This window comes from Cupressus sempervirens, chromosome 2, assembly GCF_028749045.1.
Source record: "Cupressus sempervirens isolate cs-2001-9-10 chromosome 2, ASM2874904v1, whole genome shotgun sequence".
Lineage (NCBI taxonomy): Eukaryota > Viridiplantae > Streptophyta > Pinopsida > Cupressales > Cupressaceae > Cupressus > Cupressus sempervirens.
The window spans coordinates 82,854,444-82,876,092 of NC_143119.1; the positions used below are offsets into that span (position 1 = coordinate 82,854,444).

General features: G+C 33.0%; 1 protein-coding gene across 1 annotated transcript; it reads left to right on the top strand.

Annotated features, from left to right (window-relative positions):
• The first annotated feature begins 18,231 nt into the window (after nucleotides 1-18,231).
• On the top strand, nucleotides 18,232-21,447 carry LOC149571146 (uncharacterized). Its single transcript, XM_089808555.1, has 2 exons — nucleotides 18,232-18,878; nucleotides 21,177-21,447. Exon 1 carries the CDS (start codon nucleotides 18,421-18,423, stop codon nucleotides 18,838-18,840), a length of 420 nt encoding a protein of 139 aa, XP_089664681.1. The 5' UTR covers nucleotides 18,232-18,420; the 3' UTR covers nucleotides 18,841-18,878; nucleotides 21,177-21,447.
• Nucleotides 21,448-21,649: the final 202 nt, after the last annotated feature.

The following is a 21,649-nucleotide window of genomic DNA, read 5'->3' on the forward strand; positions in this document are numbered from 1 at the left end:
AAATGATGACCCCCAACTCTACCTTGAGATTTTAATATATCAAAATAATTGGGGATCTCCCCAAGGACAAACTCACAATAAAATTTCTTTAAGAAATACATTGGGACCTCATGATTATTGCAGGGAGAGGCATCAAAAACCATCCAAAATCTAGCTCAAATATTATTTCTAATACCATCGTGCATGCACCAATGGATGGGGAACCGTTTAGTTGTCTCTCTAACAATATTTTGTTCACTAGGCTTTCTAAACAATGCAAAAATGCTACTTTTTGATATTTCCTTTTTTTTTAACATCTTGATATGATAATTTGTTTGCATAATATATTTTTTGTCCATCCCTCTTAACCCACCAAATATCCAACTGACCACTAACAAAAGCTACGTGGGTCATAATGGACTTTAGGGAGGATGCCAATTGAGCTCTCATTGGATTGGTTTGTCCACAAGCTTTCAACCTACCAACGAGTGCTTCTAATTCATTTTTGCCTCTTTCTATTTCATTTATTATGTTATTTTGTGTGCTAGAATGAGGTCTTCCAATTGGTGTAGGTTGCGGAATCTCTTGTTCTTGTTGTGGAGGGTTTTGATTCTCATTTTTTGGAGGGTTTTCATTTGGATCTTGTTGAGGGTTTTGGTTTTGATCTTGTTGGCGATTTTTCGGTTCATTATTCACATTTCTTGATAAGAAACAATGCAAAAACAAGGGTAGACAACATACAATGTGATCTTGATCTCAAACTTTTGTGACAAGGAGGCATTTTGAGGAGGTGGGTGGTGAAAATCTCAAATTCTTTCAACGTGTGTACATGCTATGGCTATGAAATCCTTGCAAAAGGAGTGAAAATGAAATGGGTTGTGGTTTGCAACCCATTTATAAAATTTTGTTGACTTACAAAGCATGTGTGTGCTAGAACTAGAAAAAGAAAGGGTGTCATCTTTTTGGCACCACAACTTGGTGCACTTGCCTAGTGACTTAATGGATATAGAGATGCATGGAGTCAAGTTCACTTGGTTGAAAAATAGGAAGGGAGTTGACCTTATCCAAGTCAAACTAGATAGACTTTTTCTCTCAGATCATGCTCCCATCTTTTTTAATCGAAGGGATGAGTCCCAAGGGGGCCCAAGACCCTTTAGATATGAAATTATGTGGCAATCCCATCCTGATTTTAGTACTAAGGTGGTGGGGTGGTGGGGGATCTATGTGGAAGCAATGACTATGTATAGACTTTTAGCTAAACTGGAGAATGTTAGAAGGAATGTGCAGCCCTGGAAGAAAACATATTTTGGTGATATATTTAAGACTAAAGTGAAGGTGGAATAGAAGTTAGAGGAGCTTTAGAAAGGTATGGGGGAAGGCCTCATCTCAAAAGATATGATTCAAGAGGAGGATAAATTTAGAATGGTCTGGAAGGAAACAATGATCAAAGAGTAGACTTTTTGGAAGCAGAGATCTAGGGTGTTATGGCTTAAGGTGGGTGATAGGAATATGAATTTTTTTCATATTGGCTTCAGTTCATAAAATGAGAAATGAAATTGATAATGCCAAATATGATAGCAATGTCAAGCTCACTAAAACTGAAGATATGGGAAACTGTGCAACTACTTACTTCAAGAACTCTTATTTTGAAGACCAGAGAAATATCAAGGAAGAGTATAGACGATGGCTAATTACTTCCATGCCCACTGTGATCTTGATTGAAGAGAATAAGGAACTTGCATAGGTGGTACAGAGTTGTCTTCTATATTAAAGCCTACAAATCACTGAGGCCCAATGGTTTCCCTTGACTTTCTACCAGTACTTTTGGGACGTAGTCAAATTGGATCTTCTCAGGGCTACTCGTGACTTTTTTCAGAATAGGGAAGCTTCTCAAGGAACTTAATAAAACATTTACTTCCCTAATTCCAAAGGTTAAAGACCTAGGGGCCCTCTCTAATTTTAGGATGATTAACCTCTACAACACTACCTATAAGATTTTCACTAAAATTATGGTGAACAAGTTAAAATTGTTGCTGCATAAATTCATTGGGAAAACCCAGAATGGGTTTGTTATGGGTTTCCAAATCCTTGATATAGCCATAACAACTCATGAGGTGTTGCACTATATGGAGAAGAGTGGTATTCTAGGTATGGCTTTGAAACTTGATATCTCTAAAACTTATGATAGGATCAATTGGAAGTTTTTGTATGAAGTTTTGGGTAAAATTGGTCGTAGTCAAAAGATTATAAGGATGGTCAAGTAAATGGTTGAAACTATTAATTAATTGGTGATGGTGAATGGTTCACCCTGGGGGAACTTTGCTGTAGAGAGGGGACTAAGACCCCTACTTGTTTATCATGGTTGTTGAAGTTCTAAGGAGGGAATTCTTGAGAAAAATGGAAGGGGGGTTGATTGAAGGCATTAAGCGTGCTTCTAAGCTTTCGTCAGAGGTGATCCACCAATTTTTGGATGACACCTTCCTAAGTGGGGAATCGTCGGTGGGTGAAACTAGAGCTTGTAAATCTATTCTGGAGGTATATGCGGTCAATGCAGGACAAAAAATTAATTTGGATAAAAGTAAGGTGTTCTTCTTCAACACCCCCCTGATATCCAGTGAAGGATTGTTAAGATTTTGGGTTGTAATACTACTGTGTTACCTGACACATACCTAGGCATCCCCTTGATGATGAAAGATGTAAGTAGCAACTTTTGGAATACCATCCTGGACAGGATGGAGAAGAAGTTGATTGGGTGGAAAGGTAAAACTCTGAGTAGTGTTGGTAAGCTCCAACTTCTAATTTCTTCCCTTCACAGTTTACCTATGTATTTTCTATTAGTTTTAGAATTAATTAGTGTATGGCATGAAAATTGGAAAAAATACAATGTAACTTCCTTTGATCAGGAGGAAGTGAGAAGAATAGGTTAAGTCTAGTAAATTGGGATATAGTTTGTAAAGCTAAGAGTAGAGGGGGCTTGGGAGTAAGAAATATATCTAATTTGAATAATGTGCTACTTGCTAAAATAGGGTGGAACTTGATGAAGGAGGAAGCCAATTGGTGCAATATTTTGAAAGCCAAGTACTTGGGGAATCTAAAATTCTCTCATTTCACCTAGAGAAATGACTTCCCTATGGGATCTAAGATTTGGAAAAATTTGGGAAAAATATAACTCTCTTGAAAGATGGTGTAATGTGGCTGGTAGGTAATGGTAATCAGATTAACTTCTTGGAGGATCCATGGCTTATTGATAAACTGTTAACAAGAATGAAGTATGGGTCCCTTTATAATCACCTCTAGGAGCAAGAGGGGAGTAAGGTTTCTGATTCTATTGTCCCAGGGAGGAAGTGGAAAAAGGTTGAGTTGCGAGAGAATGCACCAGGTGGAGGGGTGTTGTTATAAGAGCTAAATGATCTACTTGAATGATATAGAATCCTAGGTATGGATCAAAATGATGAGTTCATTTGGAAGGTCGCTTCGATGAGAGAGTTCTCTATTAAGTCTTCCTACAAATTAATGTTTTTGAAAAATCCTTGCATCCTAATTACTAGGGGAAGATATGGTTCAATCATTAAATCCCTAAGATTAATATATTATGGTTGCACCACCATTCATGGGAAAACACTAACTATTGATAACCTTATGAAAATGGGGTTTCAATTATCCAATAGATGCAATTTATGTAAGAATGAGGAGAAGAATACTACCCATTTGTTCCTTCATTGTAGTTATGCTTCTAATGTTTGAGAGAGGCTATTACAAATGTTGGAGGTGAAATGGGTGCTTAACATAACAGGGTATTAAGGTATGAAGAAAGAAGTGAGGAGGTTGTTGTGGACAAGATCTACAAACTTGAATATGACTTGTAGCAACTAGAAAAAGCTACCATTCCCCCCTAATCAACTGGATGTTAGAGTGACCAAGGGGTGGAATTTGGAGAACGAGATAATGGAGATTGATAATTCCAATATGTTGGCTAGGAAAAGGACACGTTGGAAACCCCCACCTGAGAATTGGGTTAAGCTCAATTTTGATTGTGCTTCCAAAAAGGAGGGTTCAGAGTGGAGTTATAATTAGGGATAGCAAGGGCAAGATGCTATTGGCATACTCTGGAGAGCTAGGGAAAGTGTCTAACAAAAATGTGGAAGTGATGGTTATTTATTGGGGTTTAAAATTAGTGATAAGTGTGGGATGGATAAATGTGGATATTGGAGGTGATTCAAAAATCATTATAGAAACTATTAAAGGTAACATGAAGGAAGGATTTGAATCATATTTTTGGGAGGAAAATAAGGTCGCAGATGGAATGGAAACATTAGGCCTACATGTGAAGGGACTAAGATGTTGGAGGGAATTTAATGCCTTACCAAATTTGGTAAGGTCTTTAGTAAACCAAGAAATCAAGCATGGCAAATCCTAGCTGGAGAATTATTTTAAATTTTTGTGACCTGCGGCCAAGTTTGTGGAAAGGGAAAACTTATGAAGGATAGATGGCAAGGAGAAATGGAAAAGGTGCTTGTGATAATAAATTTGCATGGCTTAAAAAAGAAAGAACTTTGAAGTATGAGATGAAATGTTTTTTAATGATTTTCCTATATATTTTCTCGTATGTTGGGATGAGTAAAAGTTCAAATTTTAAATGGTTAGATAGTATTGGGAATGATGGAAAAGATTGGGGGAGAGATAGAGGCAGTCGACATGTGACATTAATTTCTACAAGGGACATTACTATTATTTTTGACAATAATGGCATTTATGCTTGCTTAAGGGATATTATTTTACTGCTTTAATGTGAAGTCTCTTAGCATGTGCTTTTGGGTTTGGAAGGAGAAGAGAGTTTTATGGAAAATTGTAGAGATGGGTGGTGACCTTTTGTGAATTGAGCCTATCATGATAGAGGAAAATGCAAGGAAGTCATTGGTCTAGTACATGCTAAAGGAAGGTGGTTTTATTCTATTCATGGAGGCATTAAATGGGTACAATGAAAATTGTTCCCTACAATTTGTCAATTCTTGGGAGGAGTGAAGAGTGATGATAAATGGCATTTCGTTTCATCTCTAAGGAAGTCATCTTTTAGGCAACAGGAATAGCTATGAAGGGTAGGAAATGGAAAAAGGTGACAAGGGTGGCCAATGAAGTGAGTTTGCAATGCTTTTTCTTGGATGGGGAGGAACCTATTCCACATAGAGGTGGATTTATGTGGGAGAAGCTCCCCAAGCCATGGAATGAAGTGTGTTTGATGTTGATGAAGTAAATAACTTTGGAAGGGAGGTATGGTGTTTTTTATTACTACCACTTTCCCCTTCTAAACCATTTCCACCACTGTGACTATATTTCAATTCCGTTCTTTCTGTTGCATGATTTAGTGGATACGGTTACTGATGTAAAGGAAAAAATGAAGAAGGGTGTTAATTTTACCATTTTGCATCAAGGGTTGATTTTCTAGCTGCATCAATTTTACCTTGCTTTGGTCCCCCTAGGATTGTTGAGATAGATATTCCTTCTCATCCCAACCCCCGGCCCCATTTGGTCTCGATTAGAATCATGTGTCCCAGAGCCCCTACCCCTCAACCATCACCTAATAGGTCCCCTATTGAGTTGAAGCCCACCCTCTCAAGAAAGAAAAGGAGGTTTGATAAAGGGAAAGAGAAAGAACTAGAAGAGTTGGATGATGAAGGGAGAGGGGGTAGAAGGAACTCGGGGGGGATTGCAAAATCCAATTCTAAAAGGAAACTAAGAGTTAGGGCCTCACAAGAGGAGTCAGATTCAAAAGACATGGGTTGTCCTAAACAAAGGATCAAAGAGAAGGCATCAAATTTTGGGGAAGGGAAAAGGGAGGAGGAGGAAAAGGAGGTTTCAGATTCCTCACAGTCTAGCTCAAGAGAAGGAGATGACACATGTCTTGGCCACCATTGGGGTGGGGTGTGTGGACTTAACCTAGGACCAATTCCTTGAAACTATGGAGTTCCCTCCTCTATAGCGATTTCCTCCCCTATTAGGGTTTCCTCCAAGGATATTGCTAACCCCCTAATTATGGATGATGTTTCTATGGCATAGGTGGATGAATTTCTTAGCAACATAGAGGAGGTCAATGTGGAGATCAGGAAGATGACTAGAAATGATGTGTGGGTAATGATTCATGCATTGGAAGAAAGAATGAACCTTCTAACAAAGTTCATTGTCAAGGTGACACATGCAACTACTACCACATTTCATCTACTTAAAAATCAGTACGACGATCTGCCAAAGGAGGACTCCAAATTGCTATTTGACTTCCTTGTGGAAGATTGGGTAAAGATCCTCCTAGGGAGGAAGGAGGCTAAGAAGCCTTAAGGGCTCTCTCCTTCTAGCTAGGTTTAAGGATTTTATGCCTTTGTGTTTATATTTACATAGCTTTTTCAGTTTTATTACAAGTAGTATGTATGTTATGTCTGTTGATACTCTTTTAGTTAAGTTTCTAAACTATGTTTTTGTTAGAAATTTGATTGAAAAGATCATTGTTGAAGATAAAAGAGGGATATTTTTGTTAACAGAATGTTTTCAATCATTGTTTTGTCATTGATGTCAAACTTCCAATTTATAGGAATGACATTTTCTTATAAGATCCAAGTACTATCACTTAGGTGATTGATGAAGAGGATTTGATCAACAAGATGTAACAAGAGTACCTAAAGGAAAGGTTGAGTTATGATGTTGTAATGAAGTGCAAGGATCAGTTAAGACAATGGTTAAATGATGTATTGATAACATACTCAAAGACACAGAAGTTAGTCACACTTAGAAACATTGGAGGAATAACTTCTAACAAGGTTGTCTACAAAGCTTAAACGAAATTCATTAGTGGGTGCCGAGCAAGCTAGTTGAAGTCGAGTAAATTCTCAGTTGGAGCCGAGCAAAAAGAAAATTTAGTGTGTGTTGAGTGATCTTTAGGTGCCGAGTAAATTTAAAGTGTCAAGAAAAGTATAAGGTGCCGAGCATCAGAAAATCTTAGTTGGTGCCGAGTGAACTTTAGGTGCCAAGCATCAGTAAAAATATAGTTGATGCCAAGTAGCACAATATGTGTTGAGCATCAGGATTTCAATAGTGCTGAGCTATTGCATTATTTTAAATGACGAAGATTTTCCAAATCTAAGATGACATAGTTGTTATCTAGAATTTTGTGAATCATTTGGAGGATAAGGATGATGAGCTGGTGGCACAGAATTCTATGTAAACTATTTTTGGACAAATTCAAAAGGATTTTTCAAGAAGTTTCTAGAAGAAACAAAATATAGGTTAGATATAATGAATCCTACCTAATCCATACAAATTGAAATTAAATAATGGAAGAATCAAGCAGGAAAGGAACTCCAAGACTTCTATTTAAGGAGTCATAGACCAGGAAGCAAATGTTGCTGATGCTGCTACTGCTGAAGTGCCAAATTGAAAAGTGGTTGTAAGAGTGTCAAGGCAAAGACATCTAGGAGAAGAATAGAGCACAGAGCCTCTGCTTCTATAAGTGGTCAAGAAGAGATGATTGCACTGGTACATTGAGCATGGAGACTCAAGGATACTAAGCTTGAAAGGAGGGAAAGCTGTCAGAGTTGTAGAGATTGTAGACCAAGCAATGTGAAGAGCTGAAGAGTGATATGAGATCTACAACTTAAGTTGTATTATGTAATCAGGTCAAATTCCCTAATTGTTACTCTCTAGCAATTGTATTAGTTAGGATAGAAGGAAAATCCTATGGACTTAGGTTGGCCTAACTACCATTTGTAAATCCTTTAATAGGGTGGCATTCCAAGTGAATATTCTAAAGTCCTCTAATTAGGCCCACTTCTAATAGGGTGGTTAATTCCTCTAACAAGGTCACATTTAATAGTGTGTTGTAAGCCTTTAATAGGGCATCACTTCAGAAGAGTGAGAATTGAGTAGCATGTTATTGGTGGTTTTTTGCCAAATTGGGTATCCACATAAATCACTATGTTATGTGTTGATATTTTATGTGTTATGCTTACATATTGATTTATAGTAACTTGCTAAATAGGAAAGTTAAAGCTTAGATGAATGAATGGTTGAATGGACTCACTACACTTAGTGAAAAAGTTTGAATTGGACATTAGGAATTTGAATAACTGATTCAACCCCCTCACCCGCCCCCCCCCACAGTTGCTGGTAATCTACTAGTAGTTTGCCAGTTTGATTGTCTAAGGGCCAGCCCCCTAGTTTTGGCTACTTTTAATTTAAAAACAATGTCATCTAACTCACACAACATATCCCTATCTACAATATTTCAATCTTGGACATGATTCAAAAGCCCATTTGGCTAAGTAATTAGCAGCTCTCTTCCTCTCTCGAGGAATATAAATAAAACTAACAAACTCTAGAGAACTACAAAAGAGAAGAGTTTGATTAACAATAGATGCCAATTGCCTCAAAAACAATTATTTAATTGTATATTGTCATTAATGTTATATAGATGTTACACTCTAACTGAGCACTACTAGTAGTAACTGAGTTCAATAGACTCTAGTATCAGGGTGAATGCACAAAGTTGGGTCACAAATCTGTGGAAGTTAATTTCGCAAAATGAAACTGCTTTAGAAATTGGGTACCCATTATCATTTGGGTACCCATTATGGTTTGCGTACCCGATTCATATTCAAAAATCAGGCACCCAATTTTTAAAGACTTGATCTGTACTCAATTTGTATTAAAAAAAATAGGCACGCAATTTTTGAATACGGATTGGGCACCTAAACAATGATTTTAAAATGGGGTGCCCAATTTTAAACAAATTTGGTACATAATTTTGAAAAGCCACAAAACCTATTTTTTGTGTGTTTTTATTCATTTTCATCCTCATTCTGAATGGGAGCCCAATTTAAATTTGGAAACGGGAGCCCATTTTTAAATTTCTACTAACACTCGACTATTGTTTTTCACTCTACTAGGTATTTTACTTTTTTTTCTATTATTATTTTTCATTTTTTAAAAGTTTTTGCTTTAGAATTTTGTCAATTTATCACTATTTTTTCACATTTAATAGTTTTGAATACATAAATTTTACACATTGTTAATAGTTTTATATTTAGATTATTGTATCTATTCATTTAAATAGTTTTGTATATGTTCATTTAATTCTTTGTTTTGTAGTTGTTCATTTTAAAATTATTATTTTAGATGTTTTGATGTTTTTAATAAAAATTAAAGTGGTGAATGATTAGATATATGTTTAGATTGTTTAAACATGTAATTACATTGATGTTTTAGATTTATTTCAAGTAAATAACTTAATTAATTATAAATTAGTTAGTTGTACATATTAAATACATGTTTATATTCCTAACCCTACCATATAGACACTAAATTCTAAGCGTAAGTGTAAACCATGATGTTATCTACCATAGCCTAATACTAAACCTAACCAAGTTTAATGAAATCATACCCTAAAATGTTATATCCAAAACTTAACCAGGTAGCCCTAATCTTGTAGTTTAAGGTGATGTATGTATGTTTGAGTTGAATGTAAGTTTAATATTTTATGTAGATGTATTAAATTTATAAAAATTGGTAATTGTTGCAGTTTCTCAATTATTCACATACGTCCACATGTATGAATTTATTTTAACTTTTGAACAATAGCTAATCAATCTTTATGTATTAAAATAAATTATAAATTTAATATATCAAATAAAAAATAACTTAAACTTAATTTACCTTTATATCAAATGATCTAGAGCTATGCACATGTATATATGAATGTAATTGTAATCTTAAGTTGAACCTTAATCCTAACATTAACTAAAACCTAATCCTAAACAATCATAACCAAATCCTTAACATAACCTTAGCCCTAATTATGACATAAACCTAGACTAGATCATAAATTCTATTTGTGATTTTCAATAAGTCATGTTTCACTTCCAAATCAAATGTAAAATTAACTATAAATTTGATATTTATATTTGAAAAAAAGTGATATTGCAATAAATATAATTTTAAATATAATTAATTTAAATTTAAATTTAAATCTAATTTTGATATAAATATCTACTAAATCAAAATCAAAATTAAAAACCTTTATCATAAATACAAATTAATTAAAATTTAAAATTCAATATATTTGATATAAATATTAATTAATAAAAAGAAAATTTAATACAATTAAAATTGTGAAATACTAATTTATGAATGTAACTCTAATCCTAAGCTCAACTCTAATCCTAACATTAACTAAAACCCTAATCCTAAACAACCATAACAAAATCCTTAACACAACCCTAGCCCTGATTATGACATAAAACTAGACTCTTTTAAATTCTATTAAATGTTATTTTCAATAAATCATGTTTCCCTTCCAAATCAAATGTAAAATTAAATATAAATTTGATATTTATATTTGAAAAAAGTGATATTGCAATAAATATACTATCAAATATATAATTAATTAATATTCAAATTTAATTTTAATTTTAATATAAATATCGGCTAAATCAAAATCAAAATTTAAAACCTTTATCATAAATACAAATTAATTAAAATTTAAAATTCAATATATTTTCTATAAATATTAATTAATAAAAAATAAATCAATACAATTGAAATTGTAAAATATTGATCCTCTCTCTTTTGCAATACATCTATGATTGTCTCATGCTCATCCATTGAAATTATCCATAATACCTTATTGGTAGCTCTCTCTTTGTATCTTTCTAATTTGATATTCATTGTCACAACCAAATGAGAATAGTGTAAAATCTTCTTTTTTGAATGGTAGTCATCAAATGCTAGTAAACCAATTCTTTTTATTAGGTATATATGTAGGCAGGTGCCAGCTACAATGACAGGCCCAATTGGATACTCAAAACCATCATTATCTACTTGATGGCATATCAATTTTTTCTTAGGTTCCACACATCTAGCTAGCCAATACTCTGTATGTTTATCATTATCATCACCTAGTGTAATAACAACATAAACATGTCCTACAAGATAAGATAAAGTGCATAAACACTTTAATCATATGTGTACGTAAATAAATAATATATTAGTGACATATATTTTAATTTTATTAATGACATGTACATAAATAAATAATATAAATTCAAGCATGATCACAAAAAAATTAAATTAAATTGTGCATACTAGGTTGTATGAGGTTTGAAATATGACCATAGTCTTTTGATGCAAAAGTAACATTCCGACCCTCATTTACTATATCATCTTGAAAATGTGTGTCAATAGGTACAAATGATTTATGTTGCCAATCTTTAACCCATTATGTATTCTCACATTCTTCCAATTTACCTGCAAGATAAAACTAACAAAAACAAGCAAGCTTTCTAGTCCATACAGTCCACGTGTTAGAATCTAAACTCCTAAATGAATGACATTTAGTTGACTCGCTAATTGTGTCATAGTCATATCTTGAAAGGATAGTCTTTTCTTCAACTAGGCAAAAGAAATGTCTAATTGTAGGGTTTTGACTTGATTTTGTGTACAAATATTTGTTACACCATTCCACAATCTCATGTACATTTTTTTAATTTGAATTTTTTCTCAAATTTGAATTGCTCTTTGCAAAGGGCTCTCTTCATGCATGCACCAACACCATCATGTTCTCCTTTACCATGTCCACCCCCAAAAAAACTCCACACATGTTGGATTTTGGTTTGCCTATGTGTCATACTCAATCAATAAAATGTTCTAACATTCTTGAATTTTCCTGTACAATTATTTGACCATATCCAATTTTGTGTCATTTAAATTTGTCTCTCTCTTAAATTATCATAAAAGACCTTGAAACAATATTAGACAAACTTAGATGAATGAAGTTTATTATCACTCATAGAGAAATGATACTCACTTAATATTTTTCAATCCTCCTCTGTACTACCATGTGCATGCCTATAAACTATATGAACATAAATTGTTACTTGCACTAAATTGTAATATTATGGTTGTACCTCATCTTGTGGTGCAAGTGTGTAGCTCTCTACAAAGTCAACAACTGAAAGTATAGTAGAAATTGAAAACATATTCTTACATATACAGAATTATCCATCAAGCCATCTAACATATTGAGAGTGTTTAACATAGTTTGGTATGATCACACTCTTAAACTCATCCATAAATGCATGATAACTAAATTTATCTATAGGGTATGTGCAAGATCATGGTGTGCCAAAAAGTGACGATCTGAAAAATCTATAATTCTAAAATATCTCAAACCATTTCAAAATCTTTATAAGGTCTACTATATCTTTTGATACCAAACCTATATGGTCAACTTTAAAAACATCTTAGAAATGTGCTTTTGGCCTATTTTTATGTATTTTTACTTCAAACATGTAGTTGGCGATTTTTTTTATACCAAAATTTGATGAAATGAAAAGGGTTTCTTAAAAATGTTCTTATCTTTCCATAAATGTAAGGTTTGTCAAATTATGAGTTTAGTAAGTAATTATTACTTATTTTCTAATGGAGTTATGTATAGAGTGTTGACTGACACACTACTTGAAAAACAACTATAACTTTCAAATGGTACAACATTTTTTAAATCCAAGAGATGCACCACATTCTATGTTTCTTCTACTATAAGGGGACAAAAAATGAAAATTTGAATTTTGCAGAGTTTTGAATTAGTTAAGGTGGTCAGACATGAGAGTTTTCTAATTCCAAAAATAATAAAGTCAAAAATAAATTTATTATTATTTATTTAGAATAAAAATACCTAAAAAAATGTGTCACATCCAGGCATGAGTCTACTACTTATATCTAGAATATTATTAAAAAACATTATCATTTGATTTTGATTAAAGTGGTCAGACATACGTCTACTTCTTATTTTTGTTTTGAAATTTTTGTAATATTGCATTAAAATTCAAAATTTTTACCAATAAATTTTAATTTTTTTGAGATATGTCATAGTAGTTTAGAAACTACATTCAAGTTTCTAGAGATTCTTTTCTCTCAACTTTTTGATATAAAGTTAATAACAAGTAGAAAATTGCACGTCAAGTTGACATAACCCTGATTTTCTAATTTTTTATTGCTACTTAAGAGCATAGTTTGGTTGACCATGATCTTACACATACCCTATAAGTAGATCACACCTTCTTCCGATCTTCCAATCCTTCAATGGATATTCAATAGTTTTGAATCTTTTCACATCAACTAATTGTTGTCCAAAAGTAGTCAAAGAATTTTCATGCAAACATTCATCAAACAAAGAAAGATTACCACGCATATGACATGTACCAGAAAGACATGCATTGAAAAGAAAATATTGATCATTAGGTGGCTTACAAAACAAACCTGATATTAAATCCTTTCTAGTTTGAGGTGGTATTCTTACACCACATTCATGTAACAATTCTTTACTATGCATGGTACGAGTATAGATCGAAATACATCATAATGGTAATGAAATTGAACATGAGTTTTACAAAAAGATGTGATTCTTTCCTTGTTAATCCTTACATACCATGGTTTACCCTTTTCAAAAGACCTTTGACTAATGGTAATAGTTAACACCTTGTCATCTAAAAAAACTAAACAATTCAGTTTGAGTCATGTCCAAAAGGTGTTTACGATGTGGGTCATGTATTTTTGAGTCAACTCTCAATTTAATAATATCCCTTTAATTCAATGATACTCTTGTATTATGATGCCAAATATTTTCAACCAAACTTTTGAATTTACTTGTAAGTTTCATATCAAATCTTGAGAGTCTACCAATAGAAGTCCACAAACTATTTGTTGGATCACATTCAAAGTTAACCCTTCTCTTTACAAATCTTTCTAAAGTCTTACAATTCACATTAAGATATCCACTTATGTTGCTAACCAATCTTTTGTCAAAAGTTGATTGGTTAACTAAAGACATTGTTATTGTTCATCGTGCTACATTCTTATCTTTAGAGTGACTTCTATTTTTGATAACATCAAAGACATTAGCAACAATGGATACAACTATTTTTAAAGACTCATTTTTATTATTGGGTTTTGCATAGATTCCTAACCTTTTCATTAATTTTCACATTTTAGACATTTTAATTAGTTGCAACATCAATTGACATTGAAACCCAAATTCATTATTATAAAAAAATGAATATATAATCTATTAGCATGTGTCTTAATCTGTCTCCATGAAACCAATCGATGAAGATTATCTAGCACATCACTACAAAAAGGAAAATTGTGTTCATGTTAAAAATTGCATCTGTCTGTGATGAGTTGGCAAAGAGAAATTTAAAAAAAAAAATTGGTAAGGTTTTGCACAGTGTTAAGGTGGACTCCATGAGGATTCCAGCTATAGTTAACCCATTCTCAGAGCATAGCTTCAGGAGGAGTCCTACCCACAAAATGCCCTATTAAGGTATGTTGTTCTAACCAATCACAAGTAGCATCAAATTCTTGCAAAGGAAGGATAATATTAGGATTACCTCATGAAAGACCTTTGGGATGAATTTGTAAGGACATTTGTTCAGTGGAGGCACCATGGCTTTCTAAAGCAGCATCGTGAGCACGAGTATCAACAACTAGGTCACCACTAGCTAGGGCTATTATAAACCAGTCTAAAAACTTCAACAATAAATGCGATCAAGGATAGGTGGAAAAATTAGAAGGAAATCTTAGACAAAGAGTCATACGTAAGGAAAATCAAAGATCACATGAAACCCTAGCAGAGCAAAAAAACCAAACCCACAATCACCTCAATCTTTTAATTTTTAAAACATTTTCCATCTTACTACTTGAATTTGATTCTAATTAGCCATATAATATTTCACTAGGTGAAATATTGTTCAAAATAAATTTTAATGGTATTTATTTTTAACAAATTTATAACCGTTATAGTTCATTTATAGCATTCTTATAGAAATATATATAAAAGATTTCTTTGATAATGCAAGATCTTTCACATATGATTACAATGATAAAGAAAATCTTGCATATGTGAAAGATCTTCAAGTATCAAAGAGATTATAATGATAGAAATAATTTTTTGACAAACCTTTCACAAATTACAAGTCGTAGATCTCATTCTTCTCTATTTGTAACATTTTATGCACATCCACCACCTATTCCTACACACACAAAAACAGGGAGATTTTTTTATAAATGATTTTTCCTAGGTCAAACCCTAATTTAGAAATCAACCTTGAAATTAAAATAAAATGAGCTTGAATTGAAAGTGCATTTTTTAGATAACAAATGCTAGATCTAGAAATAGAGTTCTTATACCTAAAGAAACCTTCTCAACTTCAAAATTCTCATGAAGATGCTTAAGGTTGACTTGTACATGACTTCAAAAGGAGAAGACCTTCACAAACACATAAATATCCAAATATTCATAATCCTCAATGTGAACTAACATTTGTTCTCTAGATAGAAATTGAAAATTATAGTTGGGAGCTTGACTTGAACTTGTTGTATATCAAAATGAGGGATGATAAGTTTCTTATATATATCTCCTAATTTTTTTATGATGTAAAACTCAAAGTAGGTCAATGTGGACTTAATCTTCTTTCTCAATCACATTCCTTGAGTTGTCATCTTTTTGAGGATTTTGCCACATGTTCATGTATGTTGTCCATCATTTCACATTTTTGGAAAAGTGTCCACTAGATCATTTCAAAATATAATAGCCAATTTTCATCAAAGCTTTCATTTTATGTAGACAACAAAGAGGTTGGGAAAAGTGATGAATTTGATTTTGCAATTATATGGCTTACTTGTTTTGAAATTTTCTAAGGTTGATTCATAGCTATTACACGCATATTTATGTTCATTCACCCCTCAACATGACATCTCATTGAGACATTATGTCAAACTAATTGTATGTTGTAGCTATGATTGCCAGTATCTCATAAGTTGTTCCAACCTTTTATGCATCTAGATTATATTTCTTGAGAGTTTTTAAAGCCTTTTTAACAAATCTACTTTTTGTATATCATTACATTTAATGAGGTGATATTTCCAATTTTGGCATGCACAACAACCACAGATTGACACATTCTTTTACCAAACTTTGTCCAATGACTTCCTCTTTGCATTATGTTATATTAGTTTTACACATAGAAGAGACAACTTTTTGAAAGTTTATTGTTTTCAAGGAATTGATTTTGTAGATATGAATTCAATCTTCTCATTGCATGAAGCAACATTTATTTGAGGTATTCTTATATTAAATATATGTAACTTAATTTATATTTATATATTAATTCCTATCGACATCGTACAAAAGTTTCATTAGGGTAAATGCTAATAATATCTTTTTTCCATCCAATTTGTCAAATTCATCTAGGGTACAATCCTGACCTCATCGGCCTTTTTTATGTCAAGGATCTTGCACTTAGCAAGACTTGATTCTTGGTGGTTTCTTTATGAGTCATTCAAATTTACCAATAGACCAAGGACCTTTTGACAAATATCTATCTTGACCCTTTAACAAATGTCTATCTTAATAGATAAAGTTGAAAAGTTCCTATGCTCATTAATTTTGGATAAACATCAACATGCCCTTTCGAAGATAAAAACAAGACTTTTAGTTTCGAAATGCTTCATTTGCATAATAAAGATGCTCAGTAGAAAGTGACACATCAAAGTTACAGGTTACATAATTTGAATGCTAACAAATGGCAAGGAAGACAAGTAAGCAAAGAAATGAGTCATGATGATGTTTACAAGACCCAAAGTTGGTCAAATGGAAACATCAAATGTGCTCCCCCCACATAACAATTTGCAAGTCTATAAGTAAAGACATGAGGAGGGAGGTTTAAAGATACAAATATCACACTTTGAGAGGGAGAGATAGGGGAAGAGATCCAATAACTGCTCAAGCTAACTTCGTGTACTTAGAACTCCTAATCTATAAGTTGAAATTTGTCTCTTTTTTTTGGTGAACCTCCATAGGTGACTAGAGAGATTAAAGCTAAGGTTTAGGCATTTTCGCATTTACAGAGATCTTTGTAGAAGTTGTAGAGTGCAAAGTGGTCAAAAAGTGCTATTTCAAAATGTTCGCATGAAATTTGTTATGTTGACCCCCCTAATAGTCACTCACAAAAAAAAGTATTTTTTATATAAATGGGTCAATCAACAACCAAGAAAGCTAAAAAAATGATCAACTATTAGTACATGTGTGATCGGCTATTAGTACATGTGTTATCAGCTATTAGTCCATATGATATCATTTTTTTGAACCTTTTAAAAGTGATAATTGCAAGGATCTATAATGATATCAGTATTTATCATTAAACTCCTAAGACTAGTGGGCCTCTTCACCTATAGTAGAGATATGGAGGGTGGAAAAATGACGATGTTAGTATTCCCTTGTGTTTGGGAGCATCTCTTCGCAAAGCGTCTTCTTACTGTTACAGACAACTCATGTGTTGGTAAGAACACTTGTGAGAATGATGGTCTTGTCCAAGCCACTAATGTCTACTCTAGCTTTGGCACCACCAAAACTTCTGACAACGCCAAGAGAAACCTCGATGCGTTCTTTGCTTCATTGTAGCCAATGTAGTTGTTCTCAATGCATTAGGATCATGGAATGATGTCGAATCAAAGACACAAAATTCTACTCAAAGTTTAGCTCTAACCCGATGTCAAAACTAACAATTAAAATTTATTTCTGACCTGATGTCGAAACTGGCAATGGCAAATAATCTTCGAATGGACGTGATTGATTCTATGGTTGTCCAATCCTTCTACTAGAGGTTAAACCATCATATGAAATAATGAGCTCCTCCTTTTCATATAATGAACACCTTCAACGTAATTAACTATGATTTAAGTACTAAACAAATTGATATTCTCTTTTTCACAAAAGATAGGGACTCAAGCTCTTAATAGATCAAAGATCTCAAAAATTAATGAACAAATCCTACACAACTATATCTACGCATCTACAATTTATTAATTTTGACTCAAGCTCTTAATAGATCAAAGATCTCAAAAATTAATGAACAAATCCTACACAACTATATCTACGCATCTACAATTTATTAAGTATTAAAAATTTGTCACAATTATAAAGTGGGAAAGTGAGAAATGGAAATGCAAATAAAATCCCCGACGGAATCGTAGAACGTCAAATTGAAATCCCCGAGGAAAGATTTTACCTTTCGCAGATGCTTCGGAGTCCCGGACCACGGGATGATGTCGAGAATACTACGTCAGAAACCTTGTGCCACGCGTCTTCCCCACTACGCCTAAAGAAACCCGTTGTCACTTTAATAGCTAAATTTGGCAAGTTTGCCCTTATCAAAATCGCATCAATTCCTCCCCCACTTGCTATTGTTGGAAGCATCCTGAACATTCCCTGTTAACAACTGTACCACACACAGCCTTGCGTTTGCATACATCGAATGGCTACAGCAGTCAAATTTACTTTTAGCCATTATTTAATCCTCTCTTGTGAAAGGATTCACACAGAAAATTTTGATCTTGACAGGTGTTATGGATTCAGATCGCAGAGGAGAGCCGAAGAAGCATTCATCGCAGGAAGAAGAAGAAGAAGAAGAAGAAGCGGAAGTGGACCATTTTTTCGCTCTGATCCAGCGGATTAGGGAAACAAATAAGAAATTTCCCGCACTCTGGATGCCAAATTCTACAAATTCTCTGAATCCTTTAAAGGCAGGTAGTTCAAATCCTACGTGGCGGCTGTCGTTCGATTCGGAAGATTTTTGCAGCGGCGGGACTGGAACCCGCGACGTCAAACACTGCACCGCATCAAAGGCACAGCCGGTGATGAATCTGAATCCGAAACGAGGCGTGAAAAGGCAGAGTGCGTGCTTGGAAGAGGAAAAGAATGGCGATTCAGAGATACCGGATCTCAACCTGCCCTTCACCCCGCCAGTGCTGCAGCTCTTTCTCTAAACGTGAATTTAATTGACATCCTTCGGGCTTTTTGACAGGTTTATTTTTCTGTCCTTGAGGTGCTTATTTAGTGCTTTAATGGCGAAATAGGGTTCTGAGTCAGGGTTTCAGTTGTAACGTTTTTTTTTTTTTTTAAACGAAGTCTTTTCTGGTTTCGTTTTAATGAGTGCTTCCGGACAAAAAATTTATTTGTTACATAAACGGTTGTGTTTTATGGTTTCAAATCTTGGTAATGGTTTGAAATGTTTCTGTAAATCATTTTCAATCAATGTACTGAACCACAGTAAAATGAAATGATGCGGTTGACGGAAATACAAATCTTCACATAATGTTTCGTGGGCCTTTCAGAGGTTTTTTTCTGTGAAAATCTGTGCTCCTCTAAATTTGCCTGGCATATTGGCTCTAAATGCATTTTGTTTATTCTGAATGAGAAAACGCTGAATTACCTACCTCTATGACTAAAATCCACTTTTGATTTTCCATTACCTGCTTGATGACTGAAGTGCCACTTTCAGCCATGACAGCCTGCTTAAAATAATAGCTAAATTGAAATTCTGTAGTTTGATACCCTTGTTTTCCCAAAAGTTCAAATTGATATTTTTCTGCTGATTTTAATAATTATTAGGGAATCCCTGATTATGTGACCGCTTAAGACATGACGTCCCCTGTTCAATTTAGGGGACTAATTGAAAGTAATGTGGTGTTGTCTCCAGAATGATTTACTTTATTTCTAAAGTTGAATTATATTGTTTTCAATAATAAATTTGTTTTCATTACTTTTAGGATATTGTTTTTTAGAGTTATTTAAATGTATGTTTTTCTTTCTCTCAGAAAGCTTGAGTTATTATTTAGGTTATATTTTTTTCCTTTATTGATGAATTGTTTACGGATGTCTTCTTGTTTGTTTCGACCAGTCTTAAATTGTTAAATAAGTAAAATCCAATCCAAAAAGCAAAGTTGGTGATCTTTGAAATTGCCTCCATGATTATCCTTACATTCTCTCTTTTTCCTTTAACAAATTCATGTTAAGCAACGTTGTCACTATCATTTTCAACTTGAAGCTTATCCTTGCATTTTGATTTTTCTTGCATTGTGATGATGAGACAACATTTCTAGTCACTTAATTTAAATGAAGTAGTTATTATCTTTTTGCCTTCTTAATAAAAAGTGTTATCAATTCTTCCATCTATATAGAAGCAACATATCAACATATCCCCATATGACTTTGTTATATTCCAGGGATAGTGTATTATTTAATATATAATAGCATATTATTATATAATTATTTTAAGAAAATTTTGTATTGATTTCATTATGTATTTTATTTATAAGATAAATTATGAAATGATACATTAGTTTCTAACTTTAAAAATAGAACATATATTTAATAGTTCACCATACTTTCTTTTCTTTTCTTTTTTAAATTATATTATTTATTATATAATAAGACATTATTAGTCGTGCCTATTTATTAGTCTTGCCTTAACTATAGCTTTTGATCACTTAATTTCTATTAGTCGCTACTTTGGATAGTGTGAAATTAACATGAAAACTGAATTTAGCCTATGGTCTTTCTGCATGATAATACTAAACTTAATTTCCTCTCATTTAATCTTAAATTTTCTATTGGTTGCCATCTATTTCGCTAGTACTATATTCAATTTATTGACAAGAAAAATTAAAATATTTCAACCACAAACATGTCCATGCATGTGCTAATAATATGGCAATTGTTCGTGCAAATGGATGTCATCAACCTGTCACAAAGACAAGTGTATTTTAGTTTTCGATTGCCCCATACATGAAAGATTTATATAGGAAGGTGCAAAATTTAGGAGGACTGGTTGACTGATTTGGTGTTGGAGAAAAACGGGCATCCAAAATAGTAGCAACAACATGGTTTTATCCATATTCAAACCATTCCACAAATAATCTCAACATACATAGATACACAAGCTGAATGTTGAATTCCCAAGTACCATTTTTCCACTAAGCACCACTAACACCTGTTGTGCAGGCCTTATTATGTCACTTGAATCCTCATGATCATATTGAATCTTTATACAATTATGCTAAATGGGGGAGAAGATCAAAGTAATTTGAAATTAATTATAGATCAGCAAACTGTTGGCTTTCCTTGATCTAGTGTTCCATTGGGTTTTTGAAGGTTTTTTTCTAAATGGCAAGCTTGATCAAGCGTTCAATTGGATTTTTGATGTTTTTTTAAAAATGGCAAGTCAATGATATCACTGCATTTTGTTTATTGTTCTTAAACCCTCAATTTTTATTGCTATATTATATTTTATAGTTATTTATCTAGTTTCTTTAATTTCTAGGCTCTTTCATGGCAGTCCACAATTGCCCAAGTTTTAAGCTCATGATTGCTCCCAATGGAGGTACTAGTAGGACAAATTATTGGGTATTATTTCATTATGCTTTATCTATGTGTTCTAATGCGAAGTGTTTAATTATTATGATGAGTTTTAAAACTAGGTTTTCAAGGTCTAGGAAACTCAATGTTTTCCTATGATTTGTTCATTTTATTAACTCTCCAAAGGATGTCTAGGAACATATAGATTTATTTAAAATATCTATAATTGGAGGTTTTAGTTTCTTTAATGTACTTGTTTTTTTGTTTTTCTTGAAATTCATTGTGATGAAAGGAAATTACAAATTTATTCAAAAAAAATTGACAATGATTTTAGATATTGTGTGACATATTACATTCCCTTTTGAACTATCTAAAATTTATTTGAACTTATTGTTGTATATTCTTTTTCAAATAAAAATATGAATTTTGTTGTATAAA

What these genes read in the sequence shown, in the direction of transcription:
- LOC149571146 (XM_089808555.1), top strand. Translation starts at nt 18,421, where the DNA reads ATGGATTCAGATCGCAGAGGAGAGCCGAAGAAGCATTCATCGCAGGAA.